At 38.9% G+C, this 24,785-nt stretch overlaps 1 protein-coding gene across 1 annotated transcript in view; it reads right to left on the reverse strand.

The window, feature by feature from the left end:
• Positions 1 to 24,785, reverse strand: part of GOLGA1 (golgin A1) — a 2,378,923-nt gene that overhangs the window by 240,232 nt on the left and 2,113,906 nt on the right. The window contains exon 22 of the mRNA XM_044058132.1: positions 22,741 to 22,899. Coding sequence (XP_043914067.1) covers positions 22,741 to 22,899 — 159 coding nt within the window. The remainder of the gene's footprint in view (positions 1 to 22,740; positions 22,900 to 24,785) is intronic.

The raw sequence follows: 24,785 nt of genomic DNA on the forward strand, positions 1-24,785 counted from the left end.
AATCTGTGTCTGTTCGCTGAGGTGGCACACAATATCTGGGGAAGCTATAGAAAGGGTAAAGCATTGTAGGTAGAGGGAGGAGCTCAAGATTAGGACCCAAGTCTGTAAAATGTGGCCGAGCTGGATTTGAAACCCAATAGTGAGGAAGAATTAAAAGGATCAGTACATGACCCACTGATCACGGTTACACTACTTCAGTTCTTGTGAGTTGTCCTGCAGAGGGTAACTTGACATCCACTTGGGGTATCATAGCTAAATAGTCTTGAAGATCCATACATCTGAAATAGGACCTCAGCCTGTGGACATAGGGCTACATAACTGGGCATATAAGTGGAGTATTTTCAAACTATCTAGCCCCAGGAGAACCCTGGAGGAGGACTGAGTAGTCCAGGTAAGAGGATGGGAAGGAAACTGCCCAACTTGGTCTACAAAGTACAGGATTGAATGGGGGTGAAGAGGGAGGGAAACAATACTGCAGCAGTGATCAGTGGGACATTGTTATATTAAGTTCTTACACAAACAACTGTACTATGTCTTTCCTTAGATTGCTGTTGCAGTATTCCAATATTTGTGGGTGATTCTCAAAGCTAACAGTTGCTGAGGGAGGTAAGATTAGGTAGAGGGGTGCTATCCAACAGTCCTAAGAGAACAGATCTAGCAAAAGAAGACCTCGATCTGGAAAAAATAATCTATTCTGTAATCCTTGTGAAAATGTTATCAGAGCTCCAAAGTGGTGGTCTCCACGACTGGATCTGGAATCAATGCCTTTGAAAAGTCACCAGAGGAGGAAACTGCTCTGATGAAATGGGCCTTGACTGTGGCTGGCAGGGTTTTACTGTGGAAGATGTAACAGAAGGAAATGGACTTAGAAATCTAGTTGAAGATAGTCTGGAAATACAGGTTCTTAACTTACTCTCTTGAAAGAAGACAAGGTTGGTCAGACTTTCTGAATGATTCATCAGCTGTCTTTTTACATCCAAAATTGAAGTACTCTCTCACCTCTGTTTTGTGGACTAGGGAAAAAGACTGGTTCAAAGACAGCTCATTTACACACTTTGGGCATAAATGGTGGGGGGCGGGGGTTAGCCCTTAAGAAAAGAATATCCTTATACAAGATAATGAAAGAAGGGGTTGCCATAAGAGCTTACAACTCAAATACTTCTAGTAGTGGTAAGATTAATCAAAACAACTGTTTTCCAGGTTCAGATTTTAGTGAAGATGAAGATACTGGTTCAAATGGTGGTAAGGTAAGTTCTTCCACAACAATATTCAGATCCCAGACAGGGGGAATAGCCTTCCTGGGAGGATTCAGATGAAGGACACCTTTTATAAACTGTTTGACCTCAATTCTAGAGAGCAATGATGTATCTAAAGGCAGCCAAGCAGAATTAGCACATGGCTGAGCTTTGAATGAGGAACAGGTCAGACCACTTTTAAATATCTCACACGTATGATAGAATAGTAGGTATACCCAACAAATAGAAGTCCTTATTCTTCTTGTGACACCATATGGAAAACTCCTTCTCATCTCCTGGAGTACCAGGAGCACATTCTCTATAATATGGTATCTGAAGGGGATTAAGATTCTATCCAAGGTTTAGAGCCAGAAGATTGGGGTGAATCAGAGAGTTCTTGTTTTGTGTGAGTAAGTCTACTTTATGAGGTAACAAAGTGATTGTCCCTGGTCAGATGAAGAAAGGGAACCAGTGCTGCCTGCGCCAAAAGGGAGCCACTAGAAAGATTATGGGATTGTCCCTCTGGATGTTTAGGAGAAGCTTTGAGATCAGAGGGAAGGGGGGCACATAGGAACGTCTCCCCCCCATTTGAAAGACATGGAAATCATCTTCCAGGCTTGGTGATAAGGGGGTCCTGGGGTAAAATAACCTGAGGTGTATGTTCTGGTTAGAGGCAAATTCTCTATCTGAGATATACCCTACTTGTGGGTTATGTCCAGAAAGACTTCTCTGTGAAACATCCACTTGTGGGGGACTTCTCTGGATCTATTAAGGTTGTATGCTAGGGCACTGTCCTTTGAAGGTATAAAAATTGCCTGTACGGACACGTTTCTTTCTATGGCTATGTCCCATGCCATCAGAGCTAGCCTGCACAGCTGGTAAGAATTGTCACCCCGCTGTCTGTTGATGTATGGTTCAGTCCCCTGAGTTTTCCTCATATGCAATCTGGCATAAGGTACTTCAGAGTTGTTGCTGCCACGTACCCTAGCATTTATAGAATCTCTCCTGCTGAGGTCATACACAGGAGGGGCAAGGACTGGAAATAAGTTGAGAGACGGAAAACTTTCTCTTGAGGGAGGGAGGCTGTCATTGACAGGGTATTGAGTCTGCAACCTAAAAATATTATTGTCATGAAGGACTTCTTTAGATTGAGGGTTAATCCCAGTCTTTCCAGAAGAGGCTTCATGAATTTGATATTTAACATCACTGTTCTCTTGGGCAAGACCTGAATAAGAAAGTTGCACAGCTAGGTGAAAATCAGTATCTCTTCTCCTGGATTCTGCAGAAGGCAACTGCCAGAGCTAGGCACCTTGTGAAGACTCTGGAAACTATATACATGCCAAAGGGTAAAGCTGCGAACTGAAAGTGTGAAGAAGAGAGAGAAAACATGAGAAATTTCTTGAAGGCAGGGTGTATAGGAATATGCAGGTATACATCCCTTAGATCTAAGGTGACCAGAAATGCCTGAGGAAGAATGAGAGGAAGCAGGGTCTGAAGAAAGAACATCTTGAAGGATGAACTTTCACAAAGGTGTTGAGATGAGACAAATTTAGTATGGTCATCTATGTTCCCTTTCTTCTAAGGACTAGGAATAGTCTTGAGTAGAAACCTTTTCCCTGGGCATGAGGAGGAACTGGTTCTATAGTCCCCTGGGAAAGCAGTTCCTAAGGGAGGAATTAGGCAAGATTAAGTTGCAGGGGATATATGAATACCCTTCTGGGATGGGAGCTCTTTCTAGGACATTCTACATTTGTTTTGCATGATGGATAAAACTCATTTGTCTGAGGTAATTAACTCCCAGGCTGGAAGGGATAGACTGAGCCTTGGGGAAAGAGGAATGTGTGGACCAAGGTAGGAGGGAGGAAGCAAAAGATACTCAGTCAGAAGCAAGCTTTTCTGGAAAAGAGGCTTTTCCAAGATTGGAATCCCACTGAGGCATCTCTAGAAATCTGTCATTAGTAAGATTATTTCCCTTTTGTGGGGCTTTTTCCCTATAAGCAAAGGTAATGAGTTTAGAAGGATAGATCCTTTGGTATCTAGGGACTGCTGTAAGAAAATAGGTTCTATATTAAATCAGTGAATGCTTAAAAAAGCAAACACTGATTTATTGACCCCATATAAGCAAAAGCTGACAATCCCGAACACTAAGAACAGCGATTTTTTTTCCCAGGGGAAAAAAATCGCTGTTCCGAAAAACAAAAAAAAAACTTTAAAACATTACATAAAGAGGGGGGCTTCACCCCACACCCCCTACTTAAATATACCAACTCCGAGATCACACTACAGTGACGAAAATGGCAAAATAACGAAGGCGCCCAAGCGATTTCTTTCCCAGGGAAAGAATTTGCTTATATGCAGTTTCGGTATTTTGCCGTTTCGTGCTTTCAAGTTCGATCAAGACGCATTCGAAAGAATGCGTCTTCGATCATATAATAGGGAACCAGAAAATATGCTTAAGGTCCTGCATGACTTTCCCATTTTCCAGCAGCGTTTTAAAAAGTTCAGTGCCAGAAGGGCAAAAGGAGGTCCTTATGGAGAGGGAAGACCAAAAGCTTGACCTTGACATCATCTCAGAGTAAATCAAGGTGAAGCCAAGCAAACATATGTATGGCTGAACCAGTGGCCACAGCCCTAGAAGAAGCCTCTACAGCATCATAGCTGCTTTTTAAATGGCTACCTGTGGGGCAATGTTGAGCATAAAGATAACCTGAGATTTACATTCAGAATCTTCAAATTCAGCTGGAGACTTACACAAGTTTGCCAAAGTGGATAATAAATATTTAGTAATTTCTGTTTGGTGGTTTAGGGCTCTGAAAGCCAGGGTGATAGAGGTACAGACTTTTTGTCATACTTGTCTGTGGCCCTGCTGTCTCTATCAGATGGTAGCACATTGAATGCATGAATAAGTTTGGTGGATTTATTAGTAGAAAGGCAGAAAAATGAGGGGTCTGATGATTTTTGTACAAGAATTTCATGACCTCAGGCACCTTGTAGAATCTGTCTGTTTTCTTAGAAGCAGGTGGCAATGAGTCTGGATTAGAAGTGGTGAAAGGAAAAGTATCCAAAAAGGATTTGAAACAGAACGCTAAAGAGATCGCTTGTCCCCTCACAACCAGCAATGTCCAACAACGTTCAAAATGACTCCCAACACAAACCAACTGTTAAAGCTGGTTTAATCCAAGAAATGTTAAGCGCTTTCACCCACTAATCGTGAGCTTCATCAGAACAATCAAACAACTGATAGCATAGATTTAAATATCCACATTTGGCGCCAAAAAAATTTTTGTCGGCGTCTTAAAGCTACAAACTTCATATAAAATACCTAACATCATTAACCTAAAATAAAAAATTCCTATAACTGATTAATAAAAAAACATATTTCATATCATACAAATAGTTTGTCTTAAAATTTAATTGTTGTTAAAATAGTATTATGTACTAGTTTTCATAAAATGCATCTCAACATGCTATTTCTAATAATGGTTTAACAGAAATGTACTCATTTAATCCTGGTGGTGTCATAGCATCCGTTAATAACTGCCACCAGACCTCCTTATATGCTAATACATTTTTAATATTTCCACCTCTTGGATTGTTTGACATAATTTCTAAAATAGCAAATTTAAAATGATGGCTGTCTCCCTGGCTGTCTATATGTTTATATAGTGCATTTTTTAAATCTTTTGTTCTTATACTATATATATGAGAGTAAATTCTTTTCCTAAAATTTCTCTCAGTTTTTCCTATGTAAAATGATGGACATACCATACATTTCGCTAAATATATCAGCATTTTAGTATTGCAATTACCCTGTTTAAATTTAATTTTTGTCCTATTAATATTTTTCAATGTCATTTCTGTCACTTCATTAATAGCGAAACACTGATGGCAAGCGCCACATTTCGAAGTGTGTGTGGACCTCCCTGTCTTACTTACTTTCTGACCCTTTTCTAATAGTTTTTTCAAATTACTTCCCATCTTGTAAATAAATGTTGGTTTAGATCCAAAAATATCTAGCTTCTCCTGATCAGTCAATAGTATATGCCAATTTCTAATCAGAATTTATTTGATCTGATTAGTGTAAGGGCTATATTCTAAAATGCACGCTCTACTATATGATTTATTTTTGGTTCCTTCTTTACTTGTCACATTACTAGCGGTTTCAATATTTTGTTTCATTCCTAATAATGGAACGTACTTCTTCCCCCATTCACTTATGACATATGTGTTTATTTGTCTCATCATATCTAAGTCATATCCTCTTTCACCAAATAGTTTAGAAATGTAACTAATTTCATCTATCATAACCATATAGTTAGATGTCATTCTCAATGCTCTAATGCATTGCCCCTTATAAATATTTTATTTTAACTTCCTAGGATGATTGCTATTAAAATCAACATAAGAGTTGGAAAAAGTAGCTTTTCTATGTATTTTTGACTTAAAGCTGTTTCCTTCCTTTGTGATGAAAGTGTCCAAGTACGCTACTCCTATAGTGTTACTTTCTGAAGTAAACTTTAAGTAATCACTACTCCTATTAAGGTATGAAGGGTCTTTAGGAATAACAACTGGCAAATTTTAAAGCTACAATAATTTAGCCCCTAAGCAAAACAGAGTGGAGGTCTTTATTAAGAATTTGCCTTCCACAGTTACATTTTCCTCTCTTAGCTGACAGGAACAAATCTTAAAGAGTAAGAAAAATAAAGTTCCCCAACAGGACACTTAACTGACCAAGGCTTAGTAGTGAAAGCAGCACATCAATGCAGTATACAGACTGATGTTAGTGAAGCGTTTGCATTCAGACTGGTTGCATGCCAGTCTGAGGATCCTACTCTCATACGTCTGCTTATGTACTGCTACTCCTATGGGTTAAGGTCATACACCAGATGTATGGAGCATCAAGAAAGTTATTTGGCATTGGTACCATTGGCCAAACATCAGGTTACCCTTGGAAGGATAACCCACAAAACTTCTTGGAGAATGATTCAAGCCAAGCCTGTCTTACACCTGGCGAAGGAATCTAGTTCGTAGTGCTTTGTAAAGATATGTACAGAGGACAAAGCTGTTGTTCCTGGAATACTTCCAGAATCCAGCCCTTTCCAAAAAGCGACAGATGAAGCTAATGCATTGAGTTTTAGGAATAAATGTAGGATTAGTTCTTAAGGAAACACTACTTTTGGGGATAATGAGAACAGGCTGACCCACCACGGGAAGAGACTGGAAAAGCAATTTACAAGGGAACAATGGGAAGATGTATATATGGCTCTCAAGTATACAACAAAGCCCAGAAGGATTATGATTTTTGCCTGGACGTGTTTGCACAGATATTTTTTTTACCTGAAGGAAACTTCATAGTTTTTACTCAGGTAAATAGCAAATGTTGGAGGTGTGATGGGGAAGAGGTAACTGGGAACATGCTTTTTGGGAGTGTAATGACTTGACAGATTTAAAAAATTTTCCTGCAGTGTACTCTGCCAGAAATATTGTGGGAGCAAATGACTATAAGGAAATTATTCCTTTGTCCTGGGACACAGGATATGAGATGCCTAGACATAGTAAGGCCTTATTAAGTTTAATTCTACTGGCTGCCAAAAAAGCAATTGCTAGAAAATGGAAATCAAAATCTAAACCAACTGTATTTGAAGTACTGAATATTGCAAAAGAGATAAAAGAACTGGAAGTAGGATCTTTAGAAAAGGAAAGGGGCAAATTGCATAGAAATAAATGAAAGTTGTAGGAAAATACATGCAGAATACTGTTTCATAGTAGGAGTGAGGTTTAAGGGATGGAATGAACTGAGCAATTTATGTATTGTCGGACAGAATGACAGTTGGTATAAAGAAACATCATATATGTAAATGAAAAAAATGTTAACATAGTTTATTTACTTTTCTATTAATATATGTGTGTCTATGTTTTAAATAATTTAATAAAGGTGTTAAAAAAAGCTTGACCCACCACAAGACCTTGCAGCAGAGATACTCTTCTTACAGAAGTCACACCAATAAGCAAAACTGTTTTCCATGTTAAGAATCTCAAATCAACCTGATAAGCTGGTTCAAATGGATCAAGAGTTAATTTTTCTAAAACAAAGTTAAAATCCCAAGAAGGAGCCACCTGTTTTCCAAGAGGCTTAAGTATGCAATACACCTTTCAAAAACATTTTCACCTGGGAATGCAATGAAAGGGGGATTTATGAGAAGACATGATGAAATGGCCATGTGTACATTGATGGAGGACACAAATATTCTACAGCAAGAGAAAACTAGCCTTAAAAGGGTCTTGGTTCTTGTTATGGCACTAACTAGAAAATCTTTTCCACTTGCCAATATATGAATTCCTAGTATCACGTTTTCTTGCCTCCTTTAATACATGCTGCAAGTCATTACAAAATAGATGCCTAAAGGGTATTAAGACTATTATCCAGGCAGTTAGCTGACATTATTACAAGCTGGGATGTATCACAGACACTTCCCCCTCTTTCTCATGTAAGTAGGTGCAGTCTGTGAGGAACTTTGTGGTAAATACACTTGGCCATTTCCAAAACAAGGAAGAACCACTGTTGCTTTGGCCAGAATGGAGTCACCACAATGACCTTCTGGAGAGTCTTTAATCTTCAGACTAACCTTGAATATTAGTGGAAAGGGTGAAAAAGCACACAGGAATATTCATGTCAAGGAAAAGAAATTTAATTTGTTTTCCAGGTATTCTTGCTTAAGAAGAATTTTGCCAAATGATTGTTGTGACTGGAAACAAACAGATCTTTATAAGGTGTTCTCAACACCTAGATGAATTCTTGAAAGACCTCCTCCTCCCCATTTATCTTACATTTGAGAGTATCTGTCTTGGTCCTGCTCAAATTGTCTACCACAAAATTTTGCTCTGACGGGATGTAAGATGCCTGTAGTGAGGCTGTGCTGGAAAGCTATATCCCAGGCTATCATGGCTAGTCGGCACAGAGACTAAGACACAGTTTCCTCCCATTTGTTCATGGATTACATCACTGTGGTGTTGGGTCCATGGGACCAGGGAAGACAGAGAATTGACAGCATTTATGATTGCCAGCATCTCTTTTTTTGTGTTTATGTGTTCATTGTGTTTTTTATTCCAAAGACCCTGCACTTTTACTCTAAATGTGTTTTTTATTCCAAAGACCCTGCACTTTTACTCTCAATGAACTGGTTTCCAACCAGAGTCTAAGGTGTCCGTAGTTACATACTGCGCTGGAGTTGGAATGAAAAATGTGACACCTGGATGCAGATAAAAGTGGTCTCAACACCAAAGGAGTTCCATTCTCACAAACCCTCAAACAGAGATCTGGAACATCAAGGGATGTTGATGCTGGGATCATAACGATTTTAAGTGCCACAGATTTTTTCTCATGTGGAGTCTTGTTAGAGGAATCATTAGAATCCATGAATGCCATAGATCCTAGTATCCTGAGATATTCCCTTGCTGAAGCCTTGGTTTGAATGGAAAAACTCAGAAACAGATCTAGATATACATCTACTTTTTTCTGTGTAAGAACATTGGTATCTAGGAGGCAACCCAGGAAACAATCCTGTGAGAAGCAACTAAACAAGACTTTTGGATGTTCTCCTGAAACCTCAGTCTGTGCAAGAGATTCTCACCTAAGTAAGACTCCTGACACCTTGAAAAATACTCTGCAAATGTAAGCAAATTGTCTAAAGGAAAATGTAAAAACTCTGCAGGAGGCTAGCCCAGCAACTAGACACTTCATGAATATCATTGGAACAGTAGATATATGCAAAAGGTAATGCAAATAACTGATAACATGATCTAGACCTTAGAACCATCTGAAATCTGGATCTCTAGGAATGCAATGGTATGTATCTTTTACATCTAAGGTCATTAGACAACTCAAATGGGGAATAACAGGTAACAAGTTGTGAAGAAGAACATAAGTACTATCACAAGGAGATTTAGAAAGGAAAGAGCCAGAACTGCTGTTCAAGAATCATATTTCTTTGGTACCAGAAACACACTTGAATAAAACTCTTTGCCTAAATGAGGAGGAAGGACAGCTTCTATCACCCTATGAGCATGCAAATGTTGAATGATAGGAGGGGGAAACAGTCTGGTCTGATGGGTAAGGAAGAATCCCCTGAAGAAGGAGAGACTCCCACTACCATCTGTAAACATGGACTACTCTCACAACCCATCTGTCTGAAACTATCTGTTGCCAGAGAAATAAAGGTTTAGACTTTCTGGAAGGACTAAGGTTCTGACAGGGCAACAAGAGGGAGGGACGTCATTCAGACATGTTAGATTGTCCTTTAATCTGACTGCCATTGCGTTTTAAATGTTCACTTACCAGCAGCCTGCTGGATTTGATTATTTTGCTTTTTAAAGAAAGTTGTAAAGGGAGCACTGAAGCTCTTGGCAAACCCAGAGAAGGGGAGCTGAAAATCTGAGAGAACCCTTGAATCAGCTTTCCGCTCTCATTACACATTTAATGGCCTCTGCAGAAGAGGGTCCAAACACTAGTTTCTCTACCCAAGGGAGAATTCAAAATTTAATTTTTGACATCCTCTGGGAAATTTTGAGAATGCAGCCAGGCAAACTTCCTCATAATAGTTTCAGTGGCAGCAGCAGAACCATAAACATATTTCAAACAGTGAGTAGTTACTTTAGACACAGAGGAAATCAAGTTACACAAAGCAGACATCAGAAGAGGAAACAGATGGCAACATGTCCTTCATATTCTCACAAGAGGCAAAGCATAAATTTCAAAATACGAGTTTGACAGCTCAGAATTTAAAAAAAAAGCAAGCGATTAATACACTTTCTTCCCAAATCTATCAAAAACCTCCCCATCCTTGGCAGAAGGAGGGGGATTAGTACTAATCAAACATTTAGCAGCAGCTGGATTGAGTAAAGCAATAGCTGCTACATCTGATCTGTGATGAGTACATAAAAACTATTAAAAAGACTGAGGCAATTTATACAGTCTATCTGCTTTTTGGGGACAGCAGACTGGCTGTTAAGGAACCTGCAGTCTGTGCCAAAAACATCCTCCAAGCAGACAGAACAGGAGAAATAGGTGCAGGTCCTGGAAATTCCAGTTGTAACAAATCTTAATATTTCCAGAGGGACAGAGAAATATCAGTACTTTCCAGTTGAAACAACGGATTCATTCTGGAAATATTTTTTTGGGAAAGAAAGGACAAAGCCACACCCTCCTCAAAATATGAATCAGAAATCACACATACAGAAAAGGGTCAAGAGCTTGCCCTCAATCCTGGGTCAAACCCAATAAATTACTACTGTCCAGGGTACCAAAGACAAGAAAAGACAAAATTACATTTTTGGTTCTTTTTGACAAGAATATCTGCAGAAAAAAAAAACACTTTTGCCAGGAAAAACCTCCCTAGGAATGGACATAGCTTTCTGGCTAGGCAGAGTGGCATTTCTGCCCCTTCTCATAGCTCTACAACAGTGGCGTGCACCTTGTCTATCAACAGAACTCCAAAAGCTGTAGAAAACATGTCTAACCCCCTGAGTGTAGAATAGCTGTAGGGACTACGCCAGTGGGACCCAAGGAAAAAGATGAGTGGTCCATGAAACTACTTTTGGCCACACCAGAGTCAACCATCTGCAAATGAGGCACGTTAGCAGACTGCTGTGGTGTCCAAGGTTGCTTGCTTCTTTTTCTTTTGCTGGATGAAGGAAAAGGCAAGGAGTGGATATAGGCTGGTCCACATTTAAGCCAAAAAGGTGCATGATTCCCAGGGAAGGCTGTTAGCAACAGTTAGTAAAACAGGCAAGTTACAAAAAAAGTAACTTTTTTTCCCTTTAAAACACAATGAAGCACTTCAAATACTTCTGCCTGTCCCAAAAAGTAAAATAACTTACAACAGGAAACATAGTTTAAAATTAGTTACAAAAAAAATTAACTACAAAAGTAAAAAAGAAATGTCCCTGTTTAAAAGTGAGCAAAAGTCAGACATTAAAAACTTTTTTCTGGGAAACTTAATTGAGTTAAGAAAAAAGTGCAAGTTTTCTATCATAAAAAGTAAATTGGAAGCTTTTTTCCCCTTGAAGAGAACTTATCTTCCTAGCAATGGAACAGTGTTAGCTGACTGTCAGTTCCTGAAAGCCTGAGAAGCTCTCTCTGGCAGCAGGAATGCTTTGAAGGGCTTGTTGTGCAAACGTGACTTTTATCACCTCCGCTCTAGTTGACCAACAATTTGGGTATGTAGAAGGTACCTTGAAAATTTGGAAGCTGGCCAGCTGTTGCATCTTTACAGAAGAATATAACCCATACAGATTAGGCAAATGCAGCAGTTATCTGTATGAAGAGCATCAGAAATTACTCTGGTAGTAAGAAGAGTCCACAGAGCAAACTGAACAGATCAACATATATACACACTAGAAAAGGAGTAATGATTTGGGCTAGCCATATATTCGAGGTGTAAGTAACAAAGGAGTAGAGTTGAACAAAAAGTAAAGGAGAGGGAAGCAGATAATTCAAGACTGACTAAAGGAAATACTACTTTGCAGTGAAGGTGATGGGATCAAGAACTCATGGCAGAAGATAACAGTAAAGTGAGGGTAATGGAGGAAAAAAGATACCTAGGACATAGGAAAGAAGACAGAAGTAAGAGTGGAGCAGCTACACAGGGGTTAAATGAATTTTTTTTAACTCAGTTGAGCACAGGTGGCCTTCTGCCTGCACAATCACATGTTCATATGATGCTTTACTGCTGCATACAAACTGATAAAAATGATACACAATACAGTGTTGATAGGACTAATAAAATTGTATGTTATTAAAGTTATCAAAATATTTTAATATACATCAAATCTGTTCCTTACTGATAACCACATCACACACTGAGAATAACCCAAAGCATACATTCATTTGTACTACCTCCCAGCAAGTGTGGACATATACAAACATGCCAGAAGCGGCTAATTTCATCAGGAGCAAAAATACTGAAAGACCATTTTACTGAGTTAGCTCCCCTTCATAGGAACTGGCTCAACCCTGGAGGTGATATATTTAAATAAGCAGTTGGGGGTACAGCCTCCCACATGGGGAGTGCCCCTTCATAAATCTGATATCAATCTCTTTTATAGGGAGCCAATTCAATGAAACAGTGTCTAGATGAGCCGACTCCCAAAAAAGGAACCAAAACTTGGCACTAAGTCAGTTATACAAGGGCTAACAGTGCTACGAAATTCTCCTACTTTGATAGTTATGATCATCCCCCTTGCTTTGAATTTATATACCTGAAATAACAGATGATTTCTTGCCCTAGCAAATGATCTAACAGGGAATCCTCCTCAGTGCGTCTGCAACTGAGCTCATCATTCCTTCCTCTCTTAATTCAAAATTATTTTCATAAAGCTCCCATGCTCTTCAAGTACACATGCTGTGCACTCAACTCACACATGCTGTGCACTCAACTCATGCAAGTCAAGGGAAAAAAAAAAAGAAAAGTTTGACAACTAGAGAATTATAAGGATACAAAATATTTTATGGACTTAATGGATCAATTGCTATAGTACGAAAAATACAACGGTGTAAGTAAATTTATCATAACAGTAGATGTTTGAATGACCACTGCTGTCATAGCCTAAGCCATATGGGTTATATGCTGCAAGGATACAAAAGCCGGCCAGCTTCCAAAGTTTCAGAGCACCTTACACACATCCAAATCATTAGTCAGCTCAAGCTAAGCTGACTCAAAAGACAGGTTTGGGTGCCAAGCCCTTCAGAACTTTTATGACTACAAACAGGGAGGCTTAGCCATGAAATGATAATGGTGGGAACAACAAAAAATAAAAGTCCACACCCTGGCAACAACACTGCAAAAAAAAAAAACAAGGAGAATGCAGGGAGGGGCTACTGTAGCAGTGATCATTCAAAGATCTACTGCTGTGGTAAGTTTATTATCTTCTTCATACTGATCACTACTGCAGTAGCCTAGGCTATATGGGTAGATTACCATAGCTTACAAACTTTGGTAGGTGGAAGGTGAAGAGTCCAGGAGCCCCTGGGCAATGGTCTTAGTAAAGCCTGAATTAGACAAAGAGAAGGAATCAAGCTTATAGTGTTTTATAAAGTATGAACACAAGGCCAATTTGCTGCTTCTAGAATACTTCTAGAATCTAACCCTTTCCAAAAAGCCATAGATGAAGCCAATGCCCTGGCAGAGTGGGCCATGACCCTGCCTGGAATAGTTTTGTTGTTGAGAGTATAACAAAAGGTAATAGCCTTAGACAGCCATTTGGAAATATGCGTATTCCAATAATCTGACCTTCACAAGAAACGAATAGCTGATTACAATCCCTGAAAGTTTAAGATTTGTCAAGATAATATCAGATTTGCCTGTGGACATCCAGAGTATGGAGGATCCTTTCTCCCTCATTTTTAGTTTTTGGAAAGAAAACAGAAATTGATAGGTTGGCTCAAAGTAAACTCTGATACCACTTTAGTCATAAAAGTAGGATTAGTCACTGTGGAAAATAAGGTAGGGTTGACTAAAATAGGTTAGCTGCTTAAACGGAGCAAGTGTTAGCTTCTCTATCATAAACTTAACATCCCAAGGAGGGGTCACTAGTTTTCTTGGAGGCCTCTTATGTAAAAACCCCTTTCAAAAACATTTTAACATGAGAATGCATTGAAAGAGGAGCATCATGGTCAGATACGCTGAAATGGTCAAAAAATCAATACTGATGATGGCATAAGAAAGAATACAGGACAGGAACTCACACAAATACTTCAAAACCAGAGAACAACTAGCCTTGAATGGGTGCAGTTTTTTGTTGTTGGCATCAACTAGAAAACCTTTTCTATTTGCTAGCATATGATTTTTTTATTCAGGCTTTCTTGCCTTCATTAGTACCTGCTGGCACTTCTCAGTAAACAGGTGGATAAAGTGAATTAAGACCTTATCCTCCAGGTACAACAACTGAAGTTGATGGGGGTTGGGGTTTATCAAACTCCCCCAATCCTATGTGAGTAGATCCAGTCTGTGAGGAAGTATGTGGTAATTGGCACTGGCCATTTCCAAAAAAAAGGCAGAACCATAGTTGCCTGGGCCAGAAATGAGTCCCAATAATGATCTTGGGAGATTCCTTCTGAAATTTTTGAAGTAACCTGGCTATCAAAGAAAGGCATATAGAAGCATTCCTGCCCAGGGAAAAGAAAAGCATGTGTCTTCTGGGACTTCTTGCATGGAGGCCTGGAGCAGAAACTTGCAGTAGATTTTTCAGAGAAGAGGCAAACAGGTCTACTTGAGCAACTCCCCACAGATGGATCAAATCGTGGAAGACTCCTTAATCTAGTTTCCATATGTGAGGGTCTGCCCTGGTCTTGCTCAGCTTCTTTGCCACCCAATTTTGCTCTGACAGAATGCAGGATGGCTGCAGAATGAGAATGTGCTGTGAAGTTATATCCCAAGCTAACATGGCTAGTCTGCAAAGGGAGTTTGACTTGGTTCCTCCTTGCTTGCTGATGTACCAAATGACTTTGGTGTTGTCTGTAACAACTTGCAGTAGTTCCAGGGATCAAAGGTGATTCAGAGAATTGAGTATCTTGATCAGGCCAAGCATCTCCTATATATATGCACTTGCATCAGTCCTTGGTGTACCTCACAACTTGCACTTTTCTCTCTCCTGAAACTGCTCCCCAAGCAAAGTCCAAGGCATCTGTGGTGACTGACTGCTGTTGAACAGGTAGGGAGAAAAGGAGAGCTGGACATTTGCTGTCTCTACCAAATGATTTCTCTCCTGCCAAACCTCACCAGAGGGATTTAAAAGGTCAAAGGTTGGTAGTGGGATCAAACTTCAGATACTACGAAATCTTTCTCATGTGGAATCTTGTCAGGGGTATTATGAGAATTATATATGCCATGAAACACAAAATCCTGAGATATGCCCTCGCAGTGACTGAAGTCTGAGTGGAAAACCTTAGAAACAGATCTCGTTATAGATCTAATTTTTCCTATGAAAGAAAAGCTCTTTGAACTGAGGTGTTTAGCTGACAACCCAGGAACATAATCATGTGTGAATGAGTTAAAAAGAAAAGCAAAACAAAAAAAATGAATGTTCTCTTGGAATCGAAATCCCAGCTTGCGCAAGATAATTCACCCAAGTGAGAGATTCCGGACACACTGAAAAAGACTGCGCACAGATAAGCAAGTTGCCCAAATATGGAAAATGTGGATTCCCTGTAGCCTGCAATAAGCTATGAGTGGAGACAGACACTTTGTGAACACTCTTTGTGCAGTGGACAGTCCAGTTGGTAAGACAGAGAACTGATAATGTGATCCAGACACAAAACCTTAAGAAATGCCTGAAGTCTGGATAAATAGGGATGTGATGAGCATATTTTAAATTTAGAGTTACTAGGAAACTTGAATGAGGAAGAGGAAATAACAGGTTGTGAAGAGAGAGTATTTTGAAACTGGGCACTATCACAAACAGGTTTAAGAAAGAAAGATCCAGAACTGGTCTCCAAGCATTTTCATTCTTTGGCTAACAAAAACATCCTTGAATAAAAACCTTTTCCCAGCTGGGAAGCAGGGACTTGTTCCATCATTTCCTGGGACAGCATGTGATGAAGGACAGGTGGAAATAAGAGTCTGATACGGTGAATGAGGGATTACACCCTGGAAAGGAGGAATTTCCTCCCACTTTTATCTTTAACAATGATGAATGATTTGTCAGAAACTGTTGTCAAAGAGAAATGTGGAGATTCAGACTTTCTGGAAAAGAAAGGTGACTGCCAGGGTGGACAAAATTCCTTAATCATGCTGAATTGTTGGACTGCATGGTTTTAGGTGGGGCAGGAACCAAAAATGATGGGAACAAGTCAGTACAGAAAACTTGTAACCAAACAACTGATCTTAATGGAAGTCATAGTTACACTTCTGTAATGCGACAGAAGGCAGGGCAAACTAACCACATTGCTTTTTCAAACGAGGAGTTGGAACCACAAACATTTGGTCAAACTAGAGATTTGCAAGGTACGAGGACCAATTCACATGGAATTACTTATGAAGCACAGGAATTTGATTTCACCGCGTGGTTAAATCGAGAGCTGACATTTTTTTCCTACCCAGGTAGAAGCACAGAGTAAGACTTTTGATGTTATATTAGAATTTTTCAAAAACATGTTATTTAAATTTAAACATTTAATGGTGGACAATGCTTATTTTAAACAATGTCTCAATGTTCAACCAGGGTCTGAGCTATATTTAAACAGATACATGTTTTAGAAGTCATCAAACTCTTAATATAGGAAAACAACAAGTGTATTAGTTAGTTGGAAAATTAGATAACCTTAATAAATGTTTGCACAATGATCTATTATTTGAGCCTAACATACATGGTTTTCATGACATTTCGGTTGACAAATTGGTCACTGTCAATGTGGAAAGGAAACAAAAGAAATTACATAGAGATGAACTTGAATATAAAAACACAACAGCTTACCCACTTGCTAACAGGTTTAACAATTCTGTAAACAATGACAACCCTACAGAATTATCCATTCTGATGGATTCAACCATACAGTGGATTTTTTAGAATCCCCATCCCTCCACTGGTGAGGAAGTCGCAGAGGACTGCTCAACAGAACCACACTGGCAAGCATGGCAGTTCGACCTATACTGACTGTACTGGTCGCACCAGGAGGAGAGGGAGAGAGAGGCATTACACTTGACACTGGACCTTGCTCCCCCCCCCCCTTTGAGGTTATGGACACTACTTCTATTTTTGCCATTACAGAAATGGATACATCCTACACTACAGAAACCATTTCCACACTTAATGGTTTTAATATATAGAACTACACTGATATTGTTTCCATATAACATTTTTCAATCTTTTCATCAAAGGTTTCACCTTTGTTCCAAGTAATCACCTAGATTTAGGTGAGTTCTTTATTAGATTGAAGCTTTATGTAAGAAAATTAAACCTAGCAATATTTTTGGGATCAGATATCAGGATACCTTCTACCGATTGTTCCCCTACAAACTCCCTAGTCAAAAAGACCATTTTTAACTCCCCTGCTTCTTCCTTTGTTAGTTCTTTTTGAAAATACGGTCTCAGAGACATCAGGCAAGCCTTTTTACACCAAAAGAAAGCTCAATTTTATAATATGTCCAAGGAAGAATACGGTTCATTAAATGAGCTCAGTCATAACCCCAACTTACATACTATGAATCCTGATTGGGGGGGTTGTTTTGATGAATAGTATTGACTATAAGGGAGAACATTTTTCCTTCTCAACAAAGAGGAGCAATACAACAGGATTTCTAAAAATGAAAAAAAATATTGCAAATAGAAAAATTGACTTAATGTTGGAAGACTTAACTGCTCAGGGAAAAACAGACTATAAATTACACAATTTCATACAAGTTAAACCACTTGTTCCCAGCTTATTTGGTATCCCTAAAATTCATACAGATGTAACCAACCCTTGCTTTCATCCTACCGTACCAGCACATGGTTCTAAAACTCATCCTTTGGCAATCTATGTAGATAAATTGGCCAAAACTTTTAGAACTAAACATCCTTATATTCTCGGAGATTCTTGGGATTTCCTAGCACAATTAAATCCTGAATTGTCCCATTCAAACTGCTACCTAGTAACTACTGATGTGGTTGACCTTTTTTCTTGCAAACCTCATGAAACAGGATTAACATGGTTTAATGACATTGTATGTGGTTGTGAATGGTTATCCAACAGTAACATCAATATTATTTATTTTTTCATGAAGATCATCCTAACCAATAACTTCATAGTCTTTGAGGGGGACTACGTTAGGCAGACAAGTACAGTAGCTATGGGTGCAGCTTTGAGATTCTTTATACACGGATGCTGCTTTGTTACTGGGAGCAGGAGTATGTGTTTAGGTTCCATTTTTTTTCTCACACATTACAGAATACTTTCAATTTTTGGATGACATTTGATATATGGAAGAGTAATGAAATCAAACTAAAATAATTCATTTCATATATTAATTCTAGTTCTCATTTTTTAAAATGTACTTATTTTTCAGAAAAAAAGATCAATTACTTGGATATCACACTATCCAAAGAGTTACATTTATGTAAGTTCCAGTCCACGATTTACAGAAAACCCAATTTTTCTAATGGGTATTTACACTATAACAGGTTTCATTCACATAAACAGAAATGGAGCCTGGTGAAAGGGCAGATGGTGAGACTATCCAGAATCATCTCAGATGACAATACTTTTAAGGATGAAATTGAAAAATTAGGGTCTATATTATATATTCGAAGTTTCAAAACTTCGAATCCCATATATGTTCTACAACATATGATCGAAGTTTGAAACTTTGAATATATAATAAAACATCAAAAAAAAAAAAAAACTTACCTTAATGCCCCGAGCAAGGGGGGCAAGCCCCCCTGCACCCCCCCCCCACTTAAATATACCAACTCCGAGAACGCACTTCAGTACAGAAAAGGGAAATTCTCCCATTCTGCACTGTACGGCGCCATTACATTCAACCTTCAAACTTTTCAAAGTTCGATCATATGGTGTCGACCATATGACATTCGAACTTTGAAAAGTTCGTTCATGTAATAGGAACCCAAAAATTATTCACATTATTCCTAGCTGGAGAATATCCCCTCGCATGCCTGAAGACATTAAAATTGAGATTATGAACAGTAGTCATAACCTATACCAGCCTATTTTACAGGTAGGGTTAGATTATAGTCATGAGAGTTACAATAAGTCTTAAGTTATGAGAACAGTTTTATTATGAAATATGGTGAAAAAAGTCTGATCATCAAGCACCCCATACACGGACACTGGGATACAATACTGCATGATAAGTCATTAAGGTATAATTAGGTAACCAACCCACATTCATTTACTCAAGAACCACTATCAAAGAAAGATTAGAAAGAGGTATCAAAAATATCACAAGAAGCAGGAATATACTGAAGGTCGGCACCAATAGATATGGTAAATGTATTTTTGAGGGGCAGGAATTCTTCATTAGTAGTGCAAAATATATGATTATTTTTCACTCACACTACAATTGTAAAACCAAACAGGTTGTATACTGTGCATTCTATGACCACTGTTTTAGTTTGCAGAAACACAGGGTCAGAATGCAAGAACATTTTTAAGACATCTGCACTAAAAAGGATTCTAATGTCCCGTATAGGCAAAAACTAATTTGTAAGAATAATAAAACATTCTGTTTTTTCATAATAGAACAGGTCATGCCTAATCCCAGGGGTGGACCCTGGGAACAGACCCTAGAATATCAAGAACTTCTATGGCAACTGAGATTAAATGCAAGTGAACTTCCAGGACTTAATGAAACTATTTCCTTATAGTGTGCTTTAAAATTCAGAGTGGCTAAGCTATAATTTAGCTACTTTTTTCTATGTCTAATAACGGTTTCCATGGAATCGTATGGTATTTAGACTATAGTTCAGATAGAAACACGGTTACTTCTCAGCACTTTTTATTACAAATAATACATCAGTCCCACAACTGTCTTATCACTGTTTTTAAAAAACATTTTAATAAAATGGCTATATACAGATAGGAATAATTTAATGTATGCACATTTTAGTTTTCATTAATTAAGGCAACATAGTTAACTGATAAATGTATTTAATTAATTTTTGATTGTTAATTCAGTAATTTGCATTGTTTGTTAACCATGTGACCACCACCTACCACTTTATAATACTGAAGGGTAGGGTTATTACCAGTTCTGAAGTCCTTTTAGGACGAAAGAGCTTAACAGTAACCTTTGATGGTTAAATAAAACATCTTTTGTACCCTCATACTCAGTTTGGTTCATTGGGATCCATGAAGCTTGGAAGTCAGTTGTTGCTTGGTTTTATGGGGGTCCTGAATTCTTTCTGGAAGCCCCTTGCCATTTCTTCTTAAATGTCTGTTTACTTGCATTTTATTGGGACTGTGTTTTTTGCCAAAATTTGACTCATAGGTTCATAGATTAGTACTAAGTTAGCTACCTTTGTGGGCCATTTTAAGCTTAGCCAATTACCCCATGTAAGAATCAAACCCTGCACGCACCTTGTGTTTGTAAGGTAAACACCTTAACCGTTACTCCAATATCCCTTACAAATTTTGGAAAAGGATGGCTGAAAATAGAGATTCCCTATATCAAACTTACCCCTCTCATCACTCTTTTTGATCACCTCTGCAGCTCAGGGACAAAAGCTATATCTCTACCCAAAGGAAAATTTAAAATCCCATTTTTATCATCACCTGGGAGGTCCTGAGTACGCAACCAGGCAAGCCTCCTCAGCCCAGTACCAGTGGCCAAAGCCCATGATGAAGTAGTATCAACTGAATCATACACACATTGTAACAATGAGTAGTGATTTGTACAGTAGAAGAAAATAAATTTAAAGCAGACTTTTCCACACAAGAAGAAACCGCAGACAAAATATTCCCTATACTTTCACAATTAGTCAGAACAAACTAACATGAGTCTGATAATTCAAAATTCTGAAAATCAAAGTTTCAGAAGTGCATGTTTCCCCATACTTATAATCTTCCTATCCTTATCAGACAGAGTACGATTTGGAATTAATTAAATGATTAGCAGCGGTATGATTACCAAAAGCTATAGCTGCTATGTCAGGTTTGGGAAGAGTGTATAAAAAACTTAAAACGATTGAGGAACTCTATACGTCCTATCTGCCTTTTTAAGAGCAGTTTGATGACTATCACGAAAACTGCAGGCAGTAAGACACATCCTCCAAACCCGGCAGAATTGGTGAAATTGGTGAAGGTTCTGGAAATTCCTTCTGTAACAGCTTTTAGTATTTTCTTAGGGTTCATACACTAAAACTGGGGCATTCTGGAAATAGTTTAAGAGAAAGAGAAATCCCCACAGGAAGAATCAGAAACTGAGCTCTCCTCTGAGACTAAATCAGAAATCTGAGAAGAAAATCCTGGTCTGTGTCCCTTCATCTTCCTTGTCCAGATTCAGAATCTTGAATCTGGTCAGGAAAAGAGGAATCCTCCTTTCTCTTACCAGAAGCTATTTTATAGGAAAGATCAATAGCCTCAATTAAACCCTGAGCCAGACCCAGTAAATTACTCCTATCCAATGAAACTTATGGAGGAGTACATAAATGTTTAGTTTTTCATTCTTTTTGACAAGAAAAATTTGGAGCAAACTGTGTTAGTTATTAATGGCAGCAGCAGCTTCTCCAGGGACGGGCACAACATTCTAACAAAACAGGAAAGCCTTCCCCTGTTCCCTCTCCCCTTTGCCAGGACTGACAAGAGCATCTTTTCCTTGCCCACTGAGGGGACCTCAACAGCCACAGAGGATGTGACTAACCCCTGGTTCATAGTGACTGTATTTGCTATATCAGAGGGATCTGGGGTAAAAGTTAGGGACTTCTTAGAAGCCACAGGAGCACAAATAATGGTACCTCCAGACTGCATATAAGGCATCCCTAACTACAAGTTCTAACTAATGGAGATTATGACCCACGGCTCCTCCTTGCTTTAAAAACACTCATTAAAGCATTTCTGGGAGTAGGATCCAAGGCTCCTCCTTGCTATCCAAATACTCATTAAAGCATTTCTGGGAGTAGGAATGGGGGCCAAAAGCCAGTACTCACTGGTGTTTATGAGCCTCAAGGTTTCCTCAAAGAAACATGCATCTGGAGCGTTTCTCCCCAGGCCTCCACTGAAAATTGGCTTGGTTCCAAGTCGGACTTTTCTGGCAAACAACCGTTAAGTAAATAAATAAATAAGTCATACAGTTGGAAGTTGTAGGTCTCATCATATCAAAATGGCTCTGAGATAATGACTTCTGGATCTACTCATTCCTCTTGTCAGGCAGTTGAGAAATTATATTCTACCCCCGAACTACATTAAGCATACTTAAGACAGACAAAAGGGGGCCATATGTGAGAAGGGTGGCAGCTAAATGTCTAGTGACAGGGTACTGACACTTGCAGAATCAAGCTTGCAAACAGGAGCAATGGGTCTTGAGAAGTCTGCACTGAACCTGGTACTACAACAGGCCACATCACTTGAAGGTATCCACCCCCACTTGACAGAATATAGCTCATCAGACCTAAAATAACTACCTGAAGTCTATAGCCTGAACAGAACACCATGATGGGTCATTCACACTCTGGTCCTCCAGGTATTAATAGCCTAAAGGGAGATCTGGGGGAAAGAAGTCTCCTGTCTTTCGTACCACCACAACACCGCCAGATAACTAAAGAGCCATTCCCCAGGATCAAACCAGTCATGAGCGCACTCCTGATAATCAGTTGTAGGATGGAAATGCAGTTCTAGTCACAGCTGTATGATTCAGTGAAGGACAAAAGATAAGCAACCAAAACCTGTAGGACTGATAATGATAGCTGCCACTCATTAACAGTACTGCAATATGTTACTTGTTTCCAGTACAAGTTAAAAAGCAGCACACAACAGTAATACAAGAATACGTATACAATTTCACATTTGTAAACCCACCTTATTTTTCTCTGCTATTTGCTGCTCCAGCTCTCTGTTCTGTTTCTGAAGTTGTAAAACATCTGCTGTAGTTAATTCCCCATTCTGTACTTTTTTATCATTTATTTGAGCATATAACTGATCACTCAAGATCTTGACTTCTTCTTCCAGGTCTACAGCCTATGCAAATGAAGTTAAAGTGCCATACCAGTTATCAAAACATATTATGAAGACACTTTCACAACAGACATTTCAGGTAATGCAGTCTATTTGCTTTAAGCCAAACTTTATTCCTCTGAATGAGCTCATAATGCTGGGAACTTTTATGTGGTTTTAAATGCATAATATTGGTAGGAAAAATGCTTTGATTTTGAATGCATCTGGTTAAATGACAGTTTCTAACAACATGCATTTCAGATGAACTAACTAGATTTTAATTAAAAAGAAAATCAGTTATAACAATAAAGCACTCTGAGGTGTACTTTGCTGCAAGGTGATCTGATGTCTACATAAAGATTTGATTAATCACTTCTCTCATTCCCAAGTGGGTCCTGCCAACCAGTAACATACACCCTGTTACATTTCACTATGCAAAACAAAGATCCAAAAAATAAATACTAGCATAACATGTACAACACATTTACCATTTTAGCAAAGCAAACGAGTAGCATTATTTATAAAATGAAACAATTCTGCAACACAAGACTACAGCTGCAATGACTAGGCAAGATTTGTCAGCTCAGTGGAACACAAGGAAAAAGCTTTCATCGCAAAGCAGATGACTTAAAACTGACAAATTAACCAAGGCGAGGGTGCAGCAGTTCAGAAAGGATAGGAGTGAACAGAAGGCACCATCTTGCTTTTTACTGAGGTAGGGAGGATGGTCAGTCTGCTGATATGCAGACACCAGCTGCAAGATGGTTGTCGCACGTATGCTGAGCAGGGTTCAATGATATACTTTCCTCTCCACATAACAGCCATCAATGTATGTGTCTAGAAGTACACAATCTGGATGGTGTGACAGGCTGTCACTTCATCAGGTCTGCATATCAAGCTATGAAGGACAGGGTTAGGCCAGCATCAGAAAACACCTTGATAGGAACCAAGCCATGGATGACTCTCATCGAGTAAGTAACCGAAATGAATGAGCTACATCTGCAGTGGTGGAGTCAGACAGTATCAGAGAGAAAAGAAAAGAGCAACAAATTAAATGGTTTTATAACAGTCAAATCTTATGATGTTTGCATGTTTACAGAGCTATTCTGCATAAAGCAGATATAAGAAATGCTGTAAATGAACAAGGATGCCAAGGATGTGGACATTACAGCATTATGTAATATTTTAAGATGGTTTAAAATCTTCTCGGAATACAAAATTAATGAAGCTAAAACAAAGGCAAATTATGTACCCGCACACAAACTGGTCCAACAATATCCATATTTATGAGGACATGATAAAATGAAGTATTTAGGAGTATGGATTAGAAAATGACTTTGTTGTGGCAGCTAAGGATATGTGGGAAGAGAATAAACAGAAGCTAATATAAAATTGAGAAACTGGAAAAAGAAGTTATGTCTTACCATAACGTTCCATCTGTATTGTTGATCCTCGTTCAATCATTACGCATGGGTATCAGTTCCGAGCTTGGAACCGAGCCGGCCATTTTCCAAGCTTGCGTCAGCTTCAAACTCTCGAGCTAAACTCTTACCCACAATCTCCCTCTCCCTGTTACCTCAGATTGAGTTTGCAAGTTAAAGAAGGTAGAGGCTACCTCTGATCAAATAACCTAAGAGAAGTGGATGGTGAGATCCACTAGAAACCACAGGAGGGGGAAGGAAGGAGGGTGGTAATGACTGAACGAGGATCAACAATACAGATGGAAAGTATAGTTGTGTACACTTACCATAAATGTAGATATTCGAGTGTATTCAATGTTGCAGTCATTACATTTGGGTAATCCTGCTGGCAGGTTGCCCTCAGCTGGCTTGAATTCCAAAGTCTTGGGTCCTGCGTCGGCTGCTGTCACCCCTTCCCTGACGTCAGGTCGTCAGGGGTATAAAAGAAGC

This window comes from Protopterus annectens, chromosome 16.part0 (assembly GCF_019279795.1).
Source record: "Protopterus annectens isolate FY-2018-M chromosome 16.part0, PAN1.0, whole genome shotgun sequence".
Taxonomy (NCBI): Eukaryota; Metazoa; Chordata; order Ceratodontiformes; family Protopteridae; genus Protopterus; species Protopterus annectens.